Source organism: Emydura macquarii, unplaced genomic scaffold (genome assembly GCF_026122565.2).
Source record: "Emydura macquarii macquarii isolate MOO-44397 ecotype Brisbane River unplaced genomic scaffold, CSIRO-AGI_Emac_v2 contig_3671, whole genome shotgun sequence".
Taxonomy (NCBI): Eukaryota; Metazoa; Chordata; order Testudines; family Chelidae; genus Emydura; species Emydura macquarii.
The window spans coordinates 5,357,178-5,376,436 of NW_027133808.1; the positions used below are offsets into that span (position 1 = coordinate 5,357,178).

General features: G+C 37.9%; 1 protein-coding gene across 1 annotated transcript in view; it reads left to right on the top strand.

Annotated features, from left to right (window-relative positions):
* NALCN (sodium leak channel, non-selective) overlaps positions 1 to 19,259 on the top strand; it is a 346,536-nt gene that overhangs the window by 197,307 nt on the left and 129,970 nt on the right. The window contains exons 11-13 of the mRNA XM_067536921.1: positions 1,619 to 1,750; positions 10,427 to 10,594; positions 17,246 to 17,437. Of these exons, the coding sequence (XP_067393022.1) occupies positions 1,619 to 1,750; positions 10,427 to 10,594; positions 17,246 to 17,437 (492 nt within the window). The remainder of the gene's footprint in view (positions 1 to 1,618; positions 1,751 to 10,426; positions 10,595 to 17,245; positions 17,438 to 19,259) is intronic.

Genomic DNA, 19,259 nt, shown 5'->3' on the forward strand with positions numbered 1-19,259 from the left:
ATTAAGAAGTGTAGCTGTAGCATGACCTCAGGCCACCTGTTTTTGAAGCTAGTTAAATCCAACCATGTGACATCTTTAAAAGAAGCTATGGAAGGCTAGGAGGTTTTGCTCTACATAGTGAGGTTTTATCTGAAATTCCGTACAGGTTATTTTTAGAAATGAACTTGGGGACAAATTGAATCAACCTCTATTTGTGTGAACACAATGTGCAGTAACAAAATTTACATGATTTACAACTGATGACTTGTTAGTTGGTTTGTGCAAATAGGTTTACAAGCATAAATTCCACAGTTTGCGGGGAAAAGTGATAGTGTAACAACTGCATGCTCATGCACAACTGGATTGTGTGTGCAAGGATATTTGAAAGTTTGGCTCTTGGATTCTATTGGAACAATTAATACAGGAATGGGCTGTGAGTGGTTTAGTATGTATCAGTATATTTGGCTATTTAATTTGAATTTTATTCAGCAGCAATACATTTATTGAAAAATGGCTGTCATAATTCCATATTTTGATACTGAAAGAATTTATCATGGAAGGTACTAAGCATCTTCAGCTCTCACTGAAATCAACAGGAATTCAGCACCATCTAGTATCAGGTCTTTTAACGTACATTTATCTTTATTCCCTAAACTTTAGCTCAAACATGTTGAAACTTTTAGGGGAAGTAGTTTGGGTCCAATTTGTAACTTTTAGTATTGTAAAAGTTGTGGGGAAAGGCCCTATTCATTCTAAATCCAGCTTCAGAATCTACTCCTTCATCAGTGAAAATGTCCAGGAATAAAAACTGTCTAATTCTTCTGGAAATACAAAGACCTAGATTATCACAATCCTTACTCAGCTGCACTGGTGAGTAAGAGGAAGTAAGTGCCCCCTCTTACTCCCATGTTTATGCTTCCCCAGATTGTGACTCCAGTAGTGGGCAGAAGTGCAGGGAGCTGAAGAGAGTGGGGAATAAGCTATGTATCAGCCTTATGCATGGAAGAAAGCAAGGGCATTTTCTAGCCCAAAGGGACTAGGGAATATCTGCTCTGTGTCTGCTATGCATGTTGTAGTAACTATTTCCATTTGAGCTATGCTGACATATATTGATAATGCTGGCGCTTAAATAAGAAAACAGTAACAGCCATATTAAAATCATAAAGAATGTTTAACAAAGGGAAAAATGAGTAGAAATAAATATAGCTAAGTATTTTAAAAGCATATTGGAAACAATGGAAATAGTGAACAATGAAACTTTTTTGTAAAAGTTGACTAGTAAATAATTGAAAGAACAATGACACTGTGCATAAACCAATTGGAGTAAAATGATATATTCGAATATAACAGCGTTTCTCAAGCTTTTTTGATACCAGGGACCGTCTTGCTGTCTTCCTAAATTGGTTCAGGAGGATCTCAGGGACCGGTGCCGGTCCACAAACCGGTCGTTGAGAAACACTGGACTATAAAATAAACAGTAATTTATAATCGTGAAGCTTTACACAACATACAATTATGATTGAGTATAAATTATAAAAATGTAATAAATCATGTATGCATAATTTCAATTATAAAGTTTTCCTTCTTTAATAGAAAATACTACTTATGTGTTTGTTGTTTGTGTTTGTTTTCTCTACAGAAAATGATGAGGTCATCAATATTTCATATGTTCATACTGAGCATGGTGGCAGTAGATGTCATTGTTGCTGCTAGTAATTATTACAAAGGAGAGACTTTCAAAAGGCAGCATGATGAATTTTACCTAGCTGAGGTGAGTTTACTGGACTTGCTATTCAGATAATTTGTCTACTTTTTTCATCTTGAAAACTATGTGAATGTCAAGCAACTTATCATTTCTTTATTCCCTTAAAGCATTCTGAGAATTTTTTGCAAGTTGTTCAAGTTCCTCTGTCTGACAGTAGCTGACAGCCCTTTTTTTTACAGCCTTCTGAAAGGTAATTTCCTCAAACAAAATGTCAGTGGTAATGAGCTGAGGCTTGAGTATAACCTCTGCAGGCAATGAATGGCTGATAAGTTGCTTTTTTACCAAGAGTGCAACAGACAGAAGAATTTAGCCTGTTTTTATTTTAAACTAAAAAACAAACATTCTACCTTGTAAAATTCAGGCCTCATGCTGGAAAGCATCCCTGTTCAGGAAAGCTCTTAAGCACATGCCTAACTGTAATCTTGTTCTTAGGTATAGCCCAAACAGTACTCAAAATAGCCTGAATGCAGAAAAAAATGATCCGATGGAGTTTTGGAGAGGGCTGAAAAGGAGCAGTTTTGTAGGTGGCTGGATAACTATTTTAATGCTACTGACGTTCTGTTATTGTACTAAATACGTGTTAGGGTGCCTAGAGCCTTGTTTAGGTATCTTTTTATTATTTAAATTTTTTAAAAGGTCTAGTGGAAGTTAAAGGGACTGAAGCACATGCTTAAGTGTTTTCCTGAATTACAGCCTAAATCAATACCTTCGGTACCTTATAAAAGTGACTTGATTTTCAGAAGTGCTGAGCATCTGCAGTTCCTGCTGTTTCTCTGAGAGCTGTGCATACTCACTGCTTCTGACAACCAGGCCTCTTTTATTTAAATGCTTAAGGACTCAGTGCTGCAAGGTTTTCATCACTCTTGTCTGGATTTACCACATGCCTAACTTTAAGCCTATGCAGTGTTGTTGTAGCCGTGTTGGTCCCAGGATACTACTTATGCTAAACAATCTGTTTTCCGCCTTGTATTTAGCTGTGACACTGAGTATGTTTCCCAGCTGTGAATAAGAGCTCTGTGTAGCTCAAGAGCTTGTCTCTCTCACCAACTGTCCAAAAAAAGAGGTTACTTCACTCCAACTTTAAGCCTGTGAATAGTCCAACAGACTTCAATGCTTCAGTCAGTGCCTTGCTTGACCAGAGCCAGAGAGCTCACAACTGTAGGATCGAACCCTAAATGGGGATTAAGAGCTAGATCCACAAAAGAGGCATGGCAAGGACTACTTTTTAGGTGCCTTGTCATCCACTGGAATCCACAGCCCTAAGTTAGTTGCTGAGGGTTTCTATACTATGCATGGAGAGAGTTAAATGCCTAAATGTCACAAAAATCACCAGGCTGTGTGGGGAGCCGCTCAGCCACCTAAACTAGCCAGTATAAATGCTGAGTAGAGGGGTGTGGTCTAAGCCTAGGAAGTAGGAGACTGGGTTTAATTTCTCCTCTTCCTGATGAAGAGCAGAGATCTGCACTTGTGTATCCTACCCCTGAGGTGAGTGCCCTAATCGCTGGACTATAGAATAATGCATTGGTCCAGCGTGAGAATGATTATTTATTCATTTTCACGCTGGCCCAATGCATTAATTATTTATAAACCTTGGATCATTTTCCAACAGGACAGATGCACACCAGATTGTGCCATAGCCTAGGGGTTAGGACACATGGCTGAGTGGTGGGAAACCCGAATTCAAATTGCTGCTTCACATCAGGCCAAGGAGGGAACTGAACCCATGCCTCCCACATCCTGGGTTGGTAGCCTACCCTCGCCTCTAGACTAGAAGTTATAAAGGAAGCCTCCTCCAGCCATCTTGTATGGGTTTGGGTGTTCTCGAAGAGCTCCTGCTGGACTGGAATCCACAGGAAATGCTCAGTTTGAGGATCCAGCAGGGGCTTAGGATGAATGGGTGCCTAGATTTCAGCTCTATACTTAGATTACAGGAGAGTGAAGAACTGAATGATACCATTTTGTCGTAATTTTGGGATATCAGTGCTGGAATTCATAAATGTCAGAGAGCAGTGCCCATCCCAAACTTTTCAGTATTATGACTGTACTAAGTAAGCCTAAGATTTCTGAATGGTTTTGAAATATCAGAGTTATCGGTTCAAGATGAGTGTTTCACCAAATGTGCAACTGTGATGGGATGTATAAATCCCATGCATCCAGAGAGCAGGGAAGAGGTTAATGGAGGCTTTGGGAGAGACAAGAAGTCAACCAACTAGTTCCATTTACAACTCCACTATGAGGAGGCTCAACACAGGGACCCAGAGCAGGGAGAAGGAAGCTGAGACCCTAGAAGATAGGGCTGAAAGCTCAGAAGGTGCAGCTGCTCTGTGCAATAGACTCTTTTGTGGGTGGGTTATTTGGGGGTTTTATGGTAAGAGAGCTGGAGCAGGCCACCCCCATTCTATCCTTATTTTCTTTGGAGTAGGCTGCCGCAAGCCCAAAATTGCAGTGGGGACAGAAAGTCTGCCTTAAGCATCCAGATGAAGATTCCCGTTGTTTAATGGAATCTCCAGGTGGTGTAAAAGCCAACACAGCTGACTCTGTGCCACCTGTTTCTGCTGCCCTGGTGTAGAGGGCAGTCCAGAGATGTGCCAGGATAGGAAGGGACAGGGTCTGGCAGAACAGTCCTTAGGATCCATTCTAGCTTGCACAAATTAGAACAGTAGGACCATGGTATGACAGAAAACCACCTATGCTTCTCAGGTGTAGCTAGCAGAATTGAACCACACTTGCGGACCAGATCCTCAGGCTCTGGGGCAGTATAAGTGTTTGTGGCTTTGTGTAAAATAAATGATCCACAGCCATTATCTAACTACAGCTACTGAAGACTGTTGCTGATGATCTGCAGCTGGTGTATTCCTTTATTGATTTAAATATCTATGTAAAGTCCTGATTTGCAGTTTTGAGCTATTTACATCCATTACAACAGTTTAGATTTTGGGACTGTGGCAGGTGGGGCTGCTCTGTAATTCTCCCTTCTGGGAAGGAGTATGATACTGCAGGTTTCCCTACTTTAGTTCGTATGTTTTGGCTGCCTGCTCGGAGCCCGATGGCTTGTGCCGTAAGCTTGCATCAGTCTCTCAACAGTTAAATATACTCAGGATTTGCCTTGTCTGCACTTTTTGAGTAAAGAAACAAAATCTCAAATGCACGTGCATTCAAATTTAACATTTTTATTAAAACTAATGTTAAAGTTATCTGATACACAGGGTAAGGAAAGAGTTTCTATACATCTGGGTATAATGCTTAAATTATCCAAAAGGACAAAGTTTGGTTTAAAAGTAATAAAATACATATAGTACATAATCTACAATATCCCAAATTAAAGTTAATACATTTAACGATACAGTTAAAATACTAGCTTCCAAATATTTGGGTACATCACTCATTAAAAAAAAATTATACTATGAGTAGCTTGTGGAAAGCAAACACAGCAGTGAGTGTAGACTGTCCCTCAGTGATTGAGAATTTTAGGAGAGATTGTGAAGTGAATTGTAACCCCAGATCAGCCAAAATTGATCAAGGTGGCAATGCAGCTACATCTGTTGAGCCTGTAGGCGGAGTAGGTGTGTCTATGCAAAAACCGTTTGCTCCTGACATCTTTTTCCCCCAGTTCATCACTATATGTCTGAGGAGAGTTCCTTCAGACCCTGCTTAGATCAGCACTTCTTGGTAGCAGTTGAAAGCGAGACCCTGACCTATCCTTGTGGTTCTGGACTAGCACTGACGCACTCCTCCTCTATCCCATTCTTCCCCAGCTCTGCCCCTGAGAAGAAGCAGGTAAGCCTTAAGTGGTCATCGGTCCAAGCCCTTAAAGGCCTCTGAAAGACTGTCTTGTTGGTAGCCCCATCTGAGTGGATTTTCCTTGAGTGTGGATGTCAAGATACCAATGCTTCCAGCAGCGGGCAGAGAAGGCCTGATAGACCCCCATCACAGGGACAAGGAGATAAAGACCCCATCACAGGGACAATGAGATAAACAGACCCAAAAATCTCAAAAGAAACAAACACAAGATAAATCAGCTGCACCACTGGTTGTCAGTCAAGCTCTTTTCATCTTTGTCCTCTAACTCTCTCTCTTTCTTTACTCTTGTGTATCTGACTAGACAGCAGCTCTCACAGGTTTTGACAGGACTTGGCAAAATGCACTTGCCACTTCTGGTTCATCAATGCCCAGCAACAATACCAGGAAGTTTTAGATAAGTGAGAGTCCTTCGTGTTCTTAAAATCCTTAGGATAGTATCATTTTAGAGACTCAATTATTTAAGTTCAATGGACAAGCCTAGCCTGGAGCATTTCAAATGCCCAGCTACAAGAAAGAAGTGTGTTTCTTGTATGGTAACTAGAGAACAGACAGCTCCAGAAAGAGGGAGGCTCTGAAGAGTTAAAGCAGTAGAAAAAAAGGGATGTAAATTCTAAACCCAGATTCCATTTATTACGTTTCTATGCACCCAACTATTTACAAAGTTTAAGGGACATTACAATGTATTTATCAGCCCATTGTACCAAAATAAATAACATTCATGGTCAAATTGAGATAATCAGAAAGTTATTTAAATTTGCATATATCAACCTTATAGAATCAGGAAAACCAATCTTGTGAGAGAGAAAAGAAAGAAAGAAACAATAAACCCAACCAATTATAGCTTCCAAGCCCCTGGGAAGGGTGAAGAGCAAATCGATTGCAGACACCACCATAAAGACCTAATTATGTATGTTCACTAGTTAGACAGTATGGTGATGTGTGCTATAGAAAATCCCAAGACAGACAGAAAAGGGTTTTCCTAGAAGTCTTCTCTATTCACGTGTGCTGGAACAATTTTTATAGTAGGAGTGCTGAGAGCCATTGAACCAAACTGTAAACCCTGTATATAATGGAAACCACTTCAAGCCAGGCAACAGCACTCCCAGCACCACTAGTTCCAGCACCTATGTCTCCATTATGATAGGTTGTAGGATTGGAGTCTTAGTGAAGAGGATTAAGAATTCTGAAATGCAGTGGTCTACACTCTAGAGGAGTGATCAGAGTTGAATCTTTTTTTTTTTTTCCTGCTATCATCTCTCCTGGCAGTGTTCTTTGCAAGTGTTCTGTGTCCTTGTACCAATCCTATTCTGAAAAAGCCCCTGCCCCTCTTGCTGAAGTGAAGATTAAACAGACTATGGAACCTGAAAAGGGAGGAATGGGAGAGATCTAGGCTCCTAACCCCATTGATCCATCTCAGAAAGACTCCCCTCTAAATTCACCTGTAGCTCTAAACTCCACTCAACTAAGCCAGGGCAGCACAGCAGAACCAGCCTATGTGATAGTGTTGGATGCTGGCTTTAGCTGTGCTCTGCCTCAAACAACATTAACAACCTGCAATCTTTGCTATGCATCAGCTGCAGCCTACAGGGAAGCATGTCATTTCGCATTGCTCCTCTTTGGCTTCTTTTTTAACTGTGCCTCACACACTTTTACTCATGGCCTATGGGGATGCATCAGTGTTCTGACAGGAGATGTGGCCGCACAGTGGAGGGTAGCAACTCGTGAAACCACTGGCCTGCCTCTGCATGAACACACCATTGCTTTTTCCATGGATTCACCCTCTTCTCCTCTCTGCATCAGCAGAAGAGGGTGGATGTGAGCATAAAATTGTTATTGAATTGTTTTAAATTATTGAATTGAATACCTAACAAAAAATTCAAGCCAGATGTTGTGTATTTGTCTTCTGAATCTTCTCATGTAATTAATTACAGTGAAGGAAAAATACCCAGCTCTATCAGTGGAAAGACAGGTGTATAAATGTAACTAAATGCTATGCAAATCATCTGATACATTTTTTAAGTGGTAGAGGTTTGAGTCCTTTGACAAGAATGTAAAATGCAAATCATCCTGCCTACACATTTTTAGAATAAATTAAAATATATTTAACATCATATTTGTTAATCTTGTCCCTAATGCATCACCTATATATTCTGAATTGTGTAAATATTAGAGTTGCTACTCCTCTGCTTTAAGGTTGAATTCCAGTACTTTTCTGTATTTCATAACTGGAGTGCACACACACAAATCCTTTGGGGCTGAAATTTTGTACAACACTTCTTAGCTCAAAGGTCTTCTTTTTCTTCAACTTGGATTAAAATACTTCCCCAGTGTGTTTCAAACAAAGGTTTTGCTCATGCTGTATTTGAAACCATATTTTCAAACTTGTATTGTTCTATAATTCTCAATGAGATCTACAAAGGAGCAAGTCAAAGAAAATTGGTCAGTGTCTTTGAAGAGATGAAGGGTGGGGGCATCCGTGCATGTGAGCATGCTTGCATAGTAGGGTTTTCAGTTACATTTTATTGCTCAGCCTAAACAAAAGAATTAGAGCACTAGGATGCTGCAAGACATCTTAGTTTGATTTAAGCATGCAAAAAACTTTAAAGTTTGATAAATATTTCAAACAGTTTAGGAAAACTGTAGGAGATATTGCTGGCGGTACTGCTCACCAACAACTCATATATGTTGACTAGAGGACTGAGCATAGGGCTGGTAACCCAGACATTTGTACTTCTACCTCTACCACTGATTTTTACAGTTCACTGCACATAAAATATATAACACATTACAAATGTTATTTAGTTAGCTGACAAAACCCTCTTTGTTGGTAAATATATCTATTTTATGGAAGGAGAGTCTGAATATTAGAGAAGTTCACTATTTTAGCAAAGTCTCACAGATAGTGTCAGAATCAGGATTAAAATGCAAATCTCTGGATTTCTTGTGTCTTGCCAAATCCAGTGCCCTTGAGAGCCCACAGATAATTAACCTCTCTGTGTCTGATTGTTCCCATCTGTAAAAATAAGATGAACAATATTTGACCTCAGAGAACCCTCAGAACATTAATTTGTTAATGTTTGAAAATATTAGTTCTATATAAGTATTACCTATTATTTTAATGTCTATTGTAGTCAGGGGTCAGTGGAGTTTACCCACTTTTCATTTGGGGAATGTAGAGTTTACGTTAGTTTATCCTACTTCTTTTCTTACCACTACACCACTTGTCATGCCTCTGGATAGAGAACTGCTGAGGGGAGGACAAATATCACTTTCCGTATCCTAGCTCTACTGCCTGTGGAGAGGAGTCTCAGGGTATATATACACTGATAAATTAAGAAGGCATGAGAGGAAATGGGGAGGAGAGTATTTAGCCAGAGGCATTTTCTGTGGTGAGAAAAGCAAGTCTGCAAATAAAATGAAAGAAAAGGTATACATGGTAGTAATGGCAGGGGAAGCAGCGAGATGGAGAGGGTAGCCTCAGCTAGAGCAGATAGCTAAGTTGTGAAAATGTCAGGGTTAAAAATCTCAGTCTTCCCAGAGCTAAAGGTGTAAATCTAGAGTGAGCTGGTGCCTCTCTTCAATGAACTCTATGTAGTTTACTGTGTAGATATTTGATGAAAGGCCTTTAAGAACTGTGCAGTTCTGCCCCTGCCTACAAATATATTTATTTCCCTGTCACTGCCTACCCTCTCGCCCCTAGGAACACTTCTTCCCTGGCTCCATTTAAAAATGGTAGAATTTACCAGATTTACATCTCGCTTATTTTTATTTGTTTTAGCCCTCATCATCCCTTCTTTCCAAACCCGTTTCTATTTAGTTATTTCTGTGCATGTGTGTGGGGGGGAAATTAAATGCTCATAAACAAACTGTTGAGTAGATTCTCTTTTAACCTTGGGCTTGCTCCTTACATCTGTCCAATTTCTGTTATAATTAAAATTGGTTCAACTATTGTTATGCATTGTGCAGAATATCTAATTGTATTGCACTGGACAATTCTCTCTCTTTGAACTCAAAGAACATAGAAAACTCAAAATTGGTTAAATTGATTGGTCTGGTCCTCTCCAAAAATGGATATCTGGGCTGTGACCAAGCATAGAGAATTTCATGTTGCAAATATATTTGAGAAGTAGCAGCAAGTAAAAATAAGGGGTTATGATATAAGCTGCATTTCAAACTTAACTATGTTGGCCAGGTACAGGATCATCCAAGATAGCTGATAATAATATGTTTATAAGTTCAACAAACAATCTCAAATAGTTTAGAACCATCAAGTTGTACAGTAGCTACCCTGAGTGGGATCCAGTTGCAGCCAGCTCAGGCCAGCTGAGAATTTGCCAAGCTTGGGAGAACATTAGACCAAATTAATGAAAGGAATTACAGGTAGATTGTTTTTCAAATTTGAATGATTTTTTAATTATTAATCTGATTTTTTAATTGTAATAAATAGTTTTAGTGATAATTTGTGAATATTTGTATTTAAAGAAAACAAGTACTTTAGAAATATCAAATTGCTCTCTCATCTCTGTAAAAGTATGCTGTATTCTATACAAACAGGAATTATTTCATTTTCATTTGAATGCTGTTTATGTTCAAAGTTTGATAATTTACAAATAAGTGCCATCTGTTCATAAAAATCAGAAAAATTAAAAATGCCTACCTGTCATCCTTTCTGATGAATCTAAACCATTATCCATTTGACTGACTATTCAGTACATATCATCAGAATTTTTTGCTAAATGTTATTCCGGCTATTTCCTTCGCTATACAGATTCTCAAGTAGACATCATTTCAAATCTTGGCAAGGTGTGAACTCTGACATAGAAACCCATGTTTTGAATCAGTAATTGAAACACTTGTTTTTCCTCTGATGTATTCTCCTAGGTTGCTTTTACAGTGCTCTTTGATTTAGAAGCTCTTCTGAAGATCTGGTGCTTGGGCTTTACTGGATACATCAGTTCATCTCTTCACAAATTTGAACTGCTGCTTGTAATTGGAACTACTCTTCACATCTATCCAGACCTCTACCATTCTCAGTTTACATATTTTCAGGTACAGTCAACTAATTTTAAGATTTCATTTAAATACCTTACTCAGGCACACACAAAATGTTATCCACGAACACCAAAATGTATTCCACACTTTCCTTTGTTTTTCCAGTATTCTCATTTTGCTGAATCACTTGGAATAAGTCTTTAAAATAATAACAATTCAACCAAATGGCTCTTTTTAAATCTGTGGATCTAGGGAGGCCTCACAGGAGTAGGCCTCTATCAAAGTAAGCACATGAGGCCCCCATCCCTCTTCTTTTCAGCTCTTATTTCCAACTTCTGCTACACTGCTTCAGCCTGGCTTTGGTCTCATTTGGCCACAATTCTCCATTCAGCTTTGCACACACACACACACACACAAAGTTACTGCCTCTTCTCCCACTGCATCTTAAAAGCTCCTGCTTAATGTCTACAAGTGGCTTGCTTTGCTTGCTTGCCTTCAGTTCCCTATAAACTTGCTTTTTGTTGCACAGATGCTACTCTACAATCTGTCACCTTCCCATGTAACTTCCTTAACTAGTAGATTCTCTGCCTCAGTTCCTCGTGAGTCTCCTAAAGCCATTTCCCCAGCTCCATCCTGGATGATGGCATTTTGCAATAACCAAGTTATTCCTAATCTGTTTATTGAGGCTGTCCTGCCATTCCTGCTGGAAGTCCCTGGTGGAACATAAAGAGAGAGAGATTCCTTGGGGTTGACCCATTTTCAGGTTCTAAGGAAACTCACATTTGTCCTCTATTAGCCTAGTAACCCGACCAACTAATTCCCTCTCGCTCCTTTTTGTAAGAATATGTCCTTTAGGGTCAATCTAGTTGTGGGAAAAGGCCCAGAGGTTCACTATACTGTAGTATAATCTCAAGTGTAAGGTCTCAGTTACTAATAATTCATTCTTTAAAAAAGCAAAAACAATTCTTTTGACATTAGAAAACCACAACCTCACCATGAGAATTATGGGACACAGCTTTTTTTTTTAAACTGGTCAGACATTTTAGGTATAGGAGGATTCTGGGAATTGTACTTCAGATAACAGCAAGTAAAACAGTGATTCTTAGAGAGACCCAAATATCTTCGCAGTAGTTTCAGTCATATATGTTGCACTTATAAGTTTAAAACTTTAGAGCGGATTCATATACATCTATTATTTAGAAATGAGTTGAAGCGAGTGATGAGTAATTAATAATGAAAAAGGGTAAATAATAAATGACGTAGTAAATCTTACAGAAAAGCATTATAAACTATGATGACATGCAGTGTAGTCCACTGAAGTGTAGTGATGAACTTTGACAAATTGTGAAAACTTGCACAAAGCCTATTCACATTCTCTTTAAATGATTCTACAAAATTGGTCAGGAAAACCTGCAAGGCTACAAAATCTCTCACTGTGGCACATGGCCCCATAGGAATTAAATATTTTTAGATGGTGGCACTTTAGATCTTGCTGAGATTACATGGTATCAGAATACTCAGAACAATGCCACAAAAGTGGCATGATGTAATTTTCAAACATATGAAAAAGAATACCTTAAACTAAACCATTGTATTTTTATTGCACAAATGTGAAAAAAACCATCAGACAACAATAACTTGGAGCTCTGAAATATTCCAAGTAGCAACCATATTAACTCACTGGTGGAATATTTATTTAATCAGAACCCACTTACAACTTGTGGTCTCTTTCCAGGAAGTTTGATTATTAAAACATAAATTGAACATATTGGACAAAATAGATATTACTAACTCTGTGGAGTAGAAGGGAAAAATTACTGTCCATATCTGGTCCTTCCTTCTTTTTGTTGCTCTGATAATATCTCTCTAGATACATTTTTTTTATATATTCATAAATTTGGTGTGGATGATCAAAAAGCCCTCACTATTGGCCTAACTCCATTCCCACTGAAGTCAGTGGGAGTTTTAATAGAGACTTCAGTGAGAGCAGAGATGGGCCAGAGCTGAGTGTTTTTGAAAAATCTACCCCCCTGCCCCGCCCCACCTTGACTTTGTGACCAATCTTTCACAAAGGATGAAAATGTGTAATGTTGCATGGATTCTACATTTAAAAGAAAATAGTTTATGGTGACACATAGTTCGAGTGAGTCATATATAGACTATCAGCACAGCCCATATTTTTTGCAAATGCAAAATAACATGAAATAAAATGAAAAACAATGATTAAAATGACATAAAATGAAAAACTCCCCACGCTAGGCATTTCAACCTGCCACCCTGGATTACTGCACCACTCAGGATTGGGCTGGCCACTCCTCTGCCAGCATGACTAGTGGTGTGGGGCCAAAACTGAGCAGCGTTGTGACCTCATGAGCCAGGCCGCTAGGCCTGGAGTTGGGAGGCAGGCTGAACCCCATGGGACAGGAGCCACTGCTGCAGGTGGGCTCATTGTGCAACCAACCCTTCTCTACCCACCCCCCCAAGACCTGAGAAAATGAAGTAATAACAAATCCTGAGAAATAAGATGAAAAATTATAAAAATAATTTCACAGGGCTCTATTAGCATAATTCTAGTGAAACAGAAATGAGAAGCAGTAAAAGTATATTCAGGTATTGATATTAATTTCTGACTCCTAAATTATAGAGGTTAAAAAATTGTGGGTGGGTGGTTTGTTGGTTGTTGTTATTTTAAAACACTACTGGTGAAATCCTGGCCCTCTAGAAGCCAATGGCAAAACTTCCATTGACTTCACTTGGACAGGATACCTCCCTACATTCTCAAAAAACAAAAACAAAAAACAAAAAACCCCAAACCTGTCATCAGGTCCCATTATATAATAAAGGGCACTTGCTGTTTCATCACAGAATTTTTTTGAGATGTGGTTTTTATTGAAATGGCTATCTGAAAAGGCATACGTTTTATAAGGAGAAGCACCTGCTACACTGAAAGATTTGGGTCACATTCTGCAATCCAAACCCCCTTGCAGGCAAATGACAGAGAGGTTGGAAAATACCGTTGTCAGTTTGCAGGCATGTACACATCATGTTCTCAGGCAATTTTATTTCTAGCAAGCTATATAACATATCTTCAGTACAATTAAGGTCAAAAAGTGATGTTCATAGGGATATTTCTGGAGGTTAGGTATTTCTTCAGGCATTTTAATATTAATGATGACAGGTTTGCTGTGTTCCCAGTCAGCCAACAAAAATACAGCTAAAAACAGAGTTTCTTGTTGGCTAGCCTCTGGTTTATCAAACAGGACTTTTTTTCACCTTCGTAGTCTTCCCTAACGTATATCATAGTCTACATTATTTATTTGTCTTCACAGATAACCTCTTGCTGACACATCAGTTACTCTTCACCACACTAGCCAGTACTTACCTTCCCAACCACCTCCCCCTGCACGTCAATATTAATTCTTGTTCACAGCAACATGCAAACCACTCTGTGACAAAAAAAAATAGAATAATTTACAGTGAAGCAACTTTTCTGCAGCCCCGATCCAAAAGGCCTTCATAGTTAATGGAAAGATTCCATGTTTTACATATTACAGCAAAGTCCTATAAAGGGTTTTTTGAATGACATGGAATGTATTGTGTTTTGAAGGCAGAAGGAAGTGTTTTTTTATTGGGGAAAAATATAACTTTAGGTAAACATTACTACTTCTTGAGAGAGGCAGTCTTCGAAATTTTATGTAACAAAACTTGTTCTTTTTTTAATTTTCATTTTGAATTGATATACAAAATCTTTATATATTTTACCCCCCAAAGTGCACACCACGTTATGTAAAAATCTTAAAAAGAAAATTTGTACACATTAGCCTGTAGCATGGAAAACAAGAATGTCATTACAGAAAAAATGTTCTAGATTTAATTTGTATTCTAATGAAAACAAATGAAATAGCAAATAGCACCAATAAAGATTAATGTGCTACTTAAAGGTCAGTTAGAGCTCTTTAGGCTGAGGAAAAAAGAAAGCTAGGTTAGACAGTTGAATATAGAACATTACTCAGAATACAAACCAGGGGTTCAATCCTGGCCCCATTGAAGTCAATGTCAACATTCACATTAATTTCAGTGAGCTAGGATTTCATCCCAGAGTAGATCTGTTGAGTAAAGGTATCATTTTTACTCAACCACACTTCAAGGGAGAATTATATATTAAAAAAATCAACAGTTCCAGGCCAAACTCAATCTGCAAGGTCATGCATCTAGGGACTAATAACAAGAATGCATCAGTGGGATGCATTGGGGATGCATCAATTGCAAGTGACAGAGGAAGAGAAGGACCAGGGTGTATTGGTTGGTCACAGGATGACTATGAGCCGCCACTGTGATGTGGCCATGAAAAAAGTTAATGCAGTCCTGGGATGCATCAGGCAAGGCATTTCCAGTAGTGATAGGTAGGTGTTAGTACCGTTATACAAGGTGCTGCTGAGATCCCGTCTGGAATACTGTGTGCAGTTCTGGTCCCCATGTTAAAGAAAAATGAATTCAAACTGGAACAGGTGCAGAGAAAGGCTACTAGGATGATCTGAGGAATGGGAATCCTGCCTCAGGAGAGGAGACTCAAAGAGCTTGGCTTGTTTAGCCTAACCAAAAGAAGGCTGAGGGGAGATATGATTGCTCTCTATAAATACATCAGAGGGATAAATACCAAGGAGGGAAAGGAATTATTTTAGTTCAGCACCAATGTGGACACAAGAACTAATGGATATAAACTGGCCATTAGGAAATTTAGACTTGAAATTAGATGAAGGTTTCTAACCATCAGAGGAATGAAGTTCTGGAATAGCCTTACAAGGGGTGCAGTGGGGACAAAAAACCTAGCTGACTTCAGAACTGAGCTTGATATGTTTATGGAGAGGATGGTATGATGGGACAGCGTAATTTGGCAATTAACTGATCTTTGACTACTAACGGTAAATATGCCTGATGGCTTGTGATGGGATGTTATATGGGATGGGTTCTGAATCAGAGAATTCTTTTCCAGGTATCTGGCTGGTGAGTCTTGCCCACATGCTCAGGATTTAGCTGATCACCATATTTGGGTTCGGGAATGAATTTTCCTCCAGGGCATATTGGCAGAGGCCTAGGGGTTAATCTTCCTCTGCAGTATGGGGCAAGGGTCACTTGCTGGTGGATTTTCTGGTGGATTCTAAACCACAATTTGAGGACTTCAGTAACTCAGTTATAGGTTAGGGGTCTATCACAGGAGTGGGTGGGTGAGGGTCTATGGTCTATGCTGCATAGGGGATCAAACTAGATGATCATAATGGTCCCTTCTGACCTTAAAATGTATGAGTCTACAATTTTATGGGCAGTCAATATAAAATACATAGGTTGTTCCTAATATGATTACAGCATCTTAAATCAGTGAGCAAATGTGATGCTGTATTCTGAACAAACTTCAAGCTATAGAGAAGCCATCCTAAATAGCAGTAATGAAGCATCAGTCATGGGGGCATGTGTTCCTGTTACAAAATAAATAAGTGGGTAGCCTATACAAATTATCCAACAGAAAAAACACATTAGACCCTCATGCAAGCAATGAATGGTTTACCATGGAAATGATATAGTCATTCCAGGATTCTTAACCTAGCTCACTGAAGGAAGAGAGAACTTCCTCGTGACACCAGCCTGTGTCCAGAAGCAAAACTTCTATTTATCCCACACTAGGGACAAGGTAGCTGTGATACATTCAGCTGATAGTGTCATCTCCATGATGTGAAGAATTTATGGAGTCCATGGTGCATGAAAGATGTATTTGTTTAAATTGTAAGGTGTTTGGGGTAGGGACTTACTTTTTGTTGTGTGTTTGTACCTCACTTAGCACAATAGAGCGCTGGTCCACTACTAGGATTCTATATGCTAATAATTAATAATAAATAATGAGACAGCTGTGTATCATCAGCACACTGATGATATTCTCCCTTTGTTGAGAAACTACGTCACCGGAAGGTCTCTCATTGAGTGTAGTATTAAACAATCAGTATATTTAAAGATTTATATTTTTTATATTTAGCTCTTTGCATTTTGCTCTAGGGTTAACGTCCTCTTAGGGTTAACGTCCTCTTAGGGCACTGTGTAGGCAAACTATCTCTGAGCGTTCAGGTGGCTGCTCTCTGCATGAATATATAACCCAGTGTTCAGTGTTACAAATACATTGTCTTAAGAGCCACATGATTTTCTTATCGATCCACTGGAATTATAAAAAATTGTGGATTGAGGCTATTAATATAGAAAGGGAAAAATACCAAGGGAACCAATGAGCTAGGAAGATTATCATTTTCTAATAAAAATGTATGGTTCTGAGTAGTAGGAGCAAACTTTAATAAATATGCTGCATCATCCTAGACTGAATTCAAACTAGGAATAAAATATACATTTTTAACAGGGATCATAAAATAACCATTCAAAAAATTTAACTAGGGATGTAGTGGATTTTCCCTCACTTGTTATAGTTAAATCAAGACCACTTATCTTTTTAAAAGCTATGTTATGGCTCAAACAGAAGTTATGGACTTGATGAAGATATTGTTGGGTGAAGTTCTTTGGCCTATGTTGTGAAGGTCAGATTAGATACATGATCATAAAGGTCCCTTCTGGCCTTAAAATTTGTGAATGTATGAAAATTTGATGGATAATATAATCAGACAAACTAATATGTTTGTAATTGTATTTTATCTTTTCCCTCTCTCTTTGCAGGTACTTAGGGTAGTTCGACTTATAAAGATTTCTCCTGCTTTGGAGGATTTTGTATATAAGATATTTGGACCTGGAAAAAAACTTGGGAGCTTGGTCGTATTCACTGCCAGCCTTTTAATCGTAATGTCAGCAATTAGTTTACAGATGTTCTGCTTTGTGGAAGAACTGGACAGATTTACAACTTTTCCAAGGGTAAATATAAAAAGGATTGATTACTTCACTAGTTATTTTATTATAGGTTTATGTTTATGTGTAATCTAATTTTCATTACCATGAAATCTTATTATCCTATAGAAAATAAAATAACAGTATGGTCTTTGCTGTGTGGTTCTGTCTTCCTTCTGTCCTACAATAGTAAGTAGAAGTTTGAGTGAGGCTGTTTTTGTTTGTTTCTATTGCTGAGGCCAGTTTAGAGTATACAGATGTATATATGATGGCACAACTAAACATATGGGTCTAACAATGATCAAGGATCCAATGAAGAGAGTTTGCATGTGTGGAATAGTATATACTAAGTGGAATGTTGCACTTGGACATGATACATAACTTGGCAGAAATAAATTTTATTTTTTTATAGTAGCAACAAATATCAATTTTAATTTGTAAACATTTTAAAAATTTTAATCTATTTAAAATTTTCAGTTGTGGGAAATTATGGGGTGGGTCACGCATTAATTATTTAATGACAGTAGGTGTTGAGTCTCAAAAAGTTAAACATTTATAACCATTAAAAACACAAATTGTCAGCATCACATGTCAAAATATACAAAGTAAATATCCTTAATTCAAACTCTAAGTAGTTTTTAATCAGCATTTCTCTTACTTTGCCTATCTGTAGATTTTGATTATCAATGGAAATATTTTTGGTCAGTTTATGTGTGTACAGTGAAATCAATGTTAACTGATATTTACTGATAAATAGCTAATACTTCCATGCCTATATGTACCTTTTGGTATTATGAAAAATGGTTGCTCCTGATTTGTGCAAGAATGTGTATTTTGCACAGGATTATAAAACCTGTCTGTATTGCCAAAATATGCATCTACCTTTTGGGCATAAATAAATGGATATTATTGTCATGACATGAAATCTGAATGAGACTTTGAAATTCAGTGGAAATTGGAGCTAATATATAGTTAGTGAAACACACTGTTTTGAATGAAGATACTGCCATTTCTTTAATAATATATTAGATTGAGTGTACATGGATTGTACACAGTGACAATTTATTGCTTTCGGTCATCCTATATTGGTTTCAAAATATATCTGTTTTAATGAAAATGCATTGATTAGAACAATTAAATAGGAATGAATAAGACAGCCTCAAGAGTCATGCATTTAACAAACAAAATAGTTACGCATCAATTTCAAATCATCTTCTTTATTACATGTCTGGGATGTTAGCCATCAAAAGCGAGACAAAAAATAGATATCCTAAGGGAAGAAATGTTATGCTACAATTTCAATTCTAGAAAGCCTGGTAAGAAAAAGAGTTAGTAGGATCATGGCAAATATAATTAGATTTCTTTTTCAAACACTAAAGAAGGGAGAGAAAACAGAATGCTATAAGACAAGTTTATTTTTAAAAAAATCAGAATTCTGTCTAATTTCAATGATAATGCCACTAATTATATTGTGCTCTCAACTCCAGTGTATAGTTTTCAGAAAATATTTGATAATAAATTGAAAGTTTGAAACTCCTGTGCACTTGATTTCTAGCATGTGCTTAAGATTTGATCTATGGAAACAGCAATGAAAATCCCTAAGACAATTATAGTTACATAATCAAAGTAAGATAACCTTACAGCAACATACAGAATTTAACAGGTATAATGATCTGTGAAAGATCAAGTTTAAACAAACATTGTCAAGCTCTATCATGCTGTTAGTAAACTTTGACATTAATGTGGGCATTTTTACCTAGATCAGACTTACATATGTATTTATTTTATTAACGTGTTCATTTTTGGCAGAGCTGTGTAGGTACTGAAGTATACTATCCAAAGGAAAAAA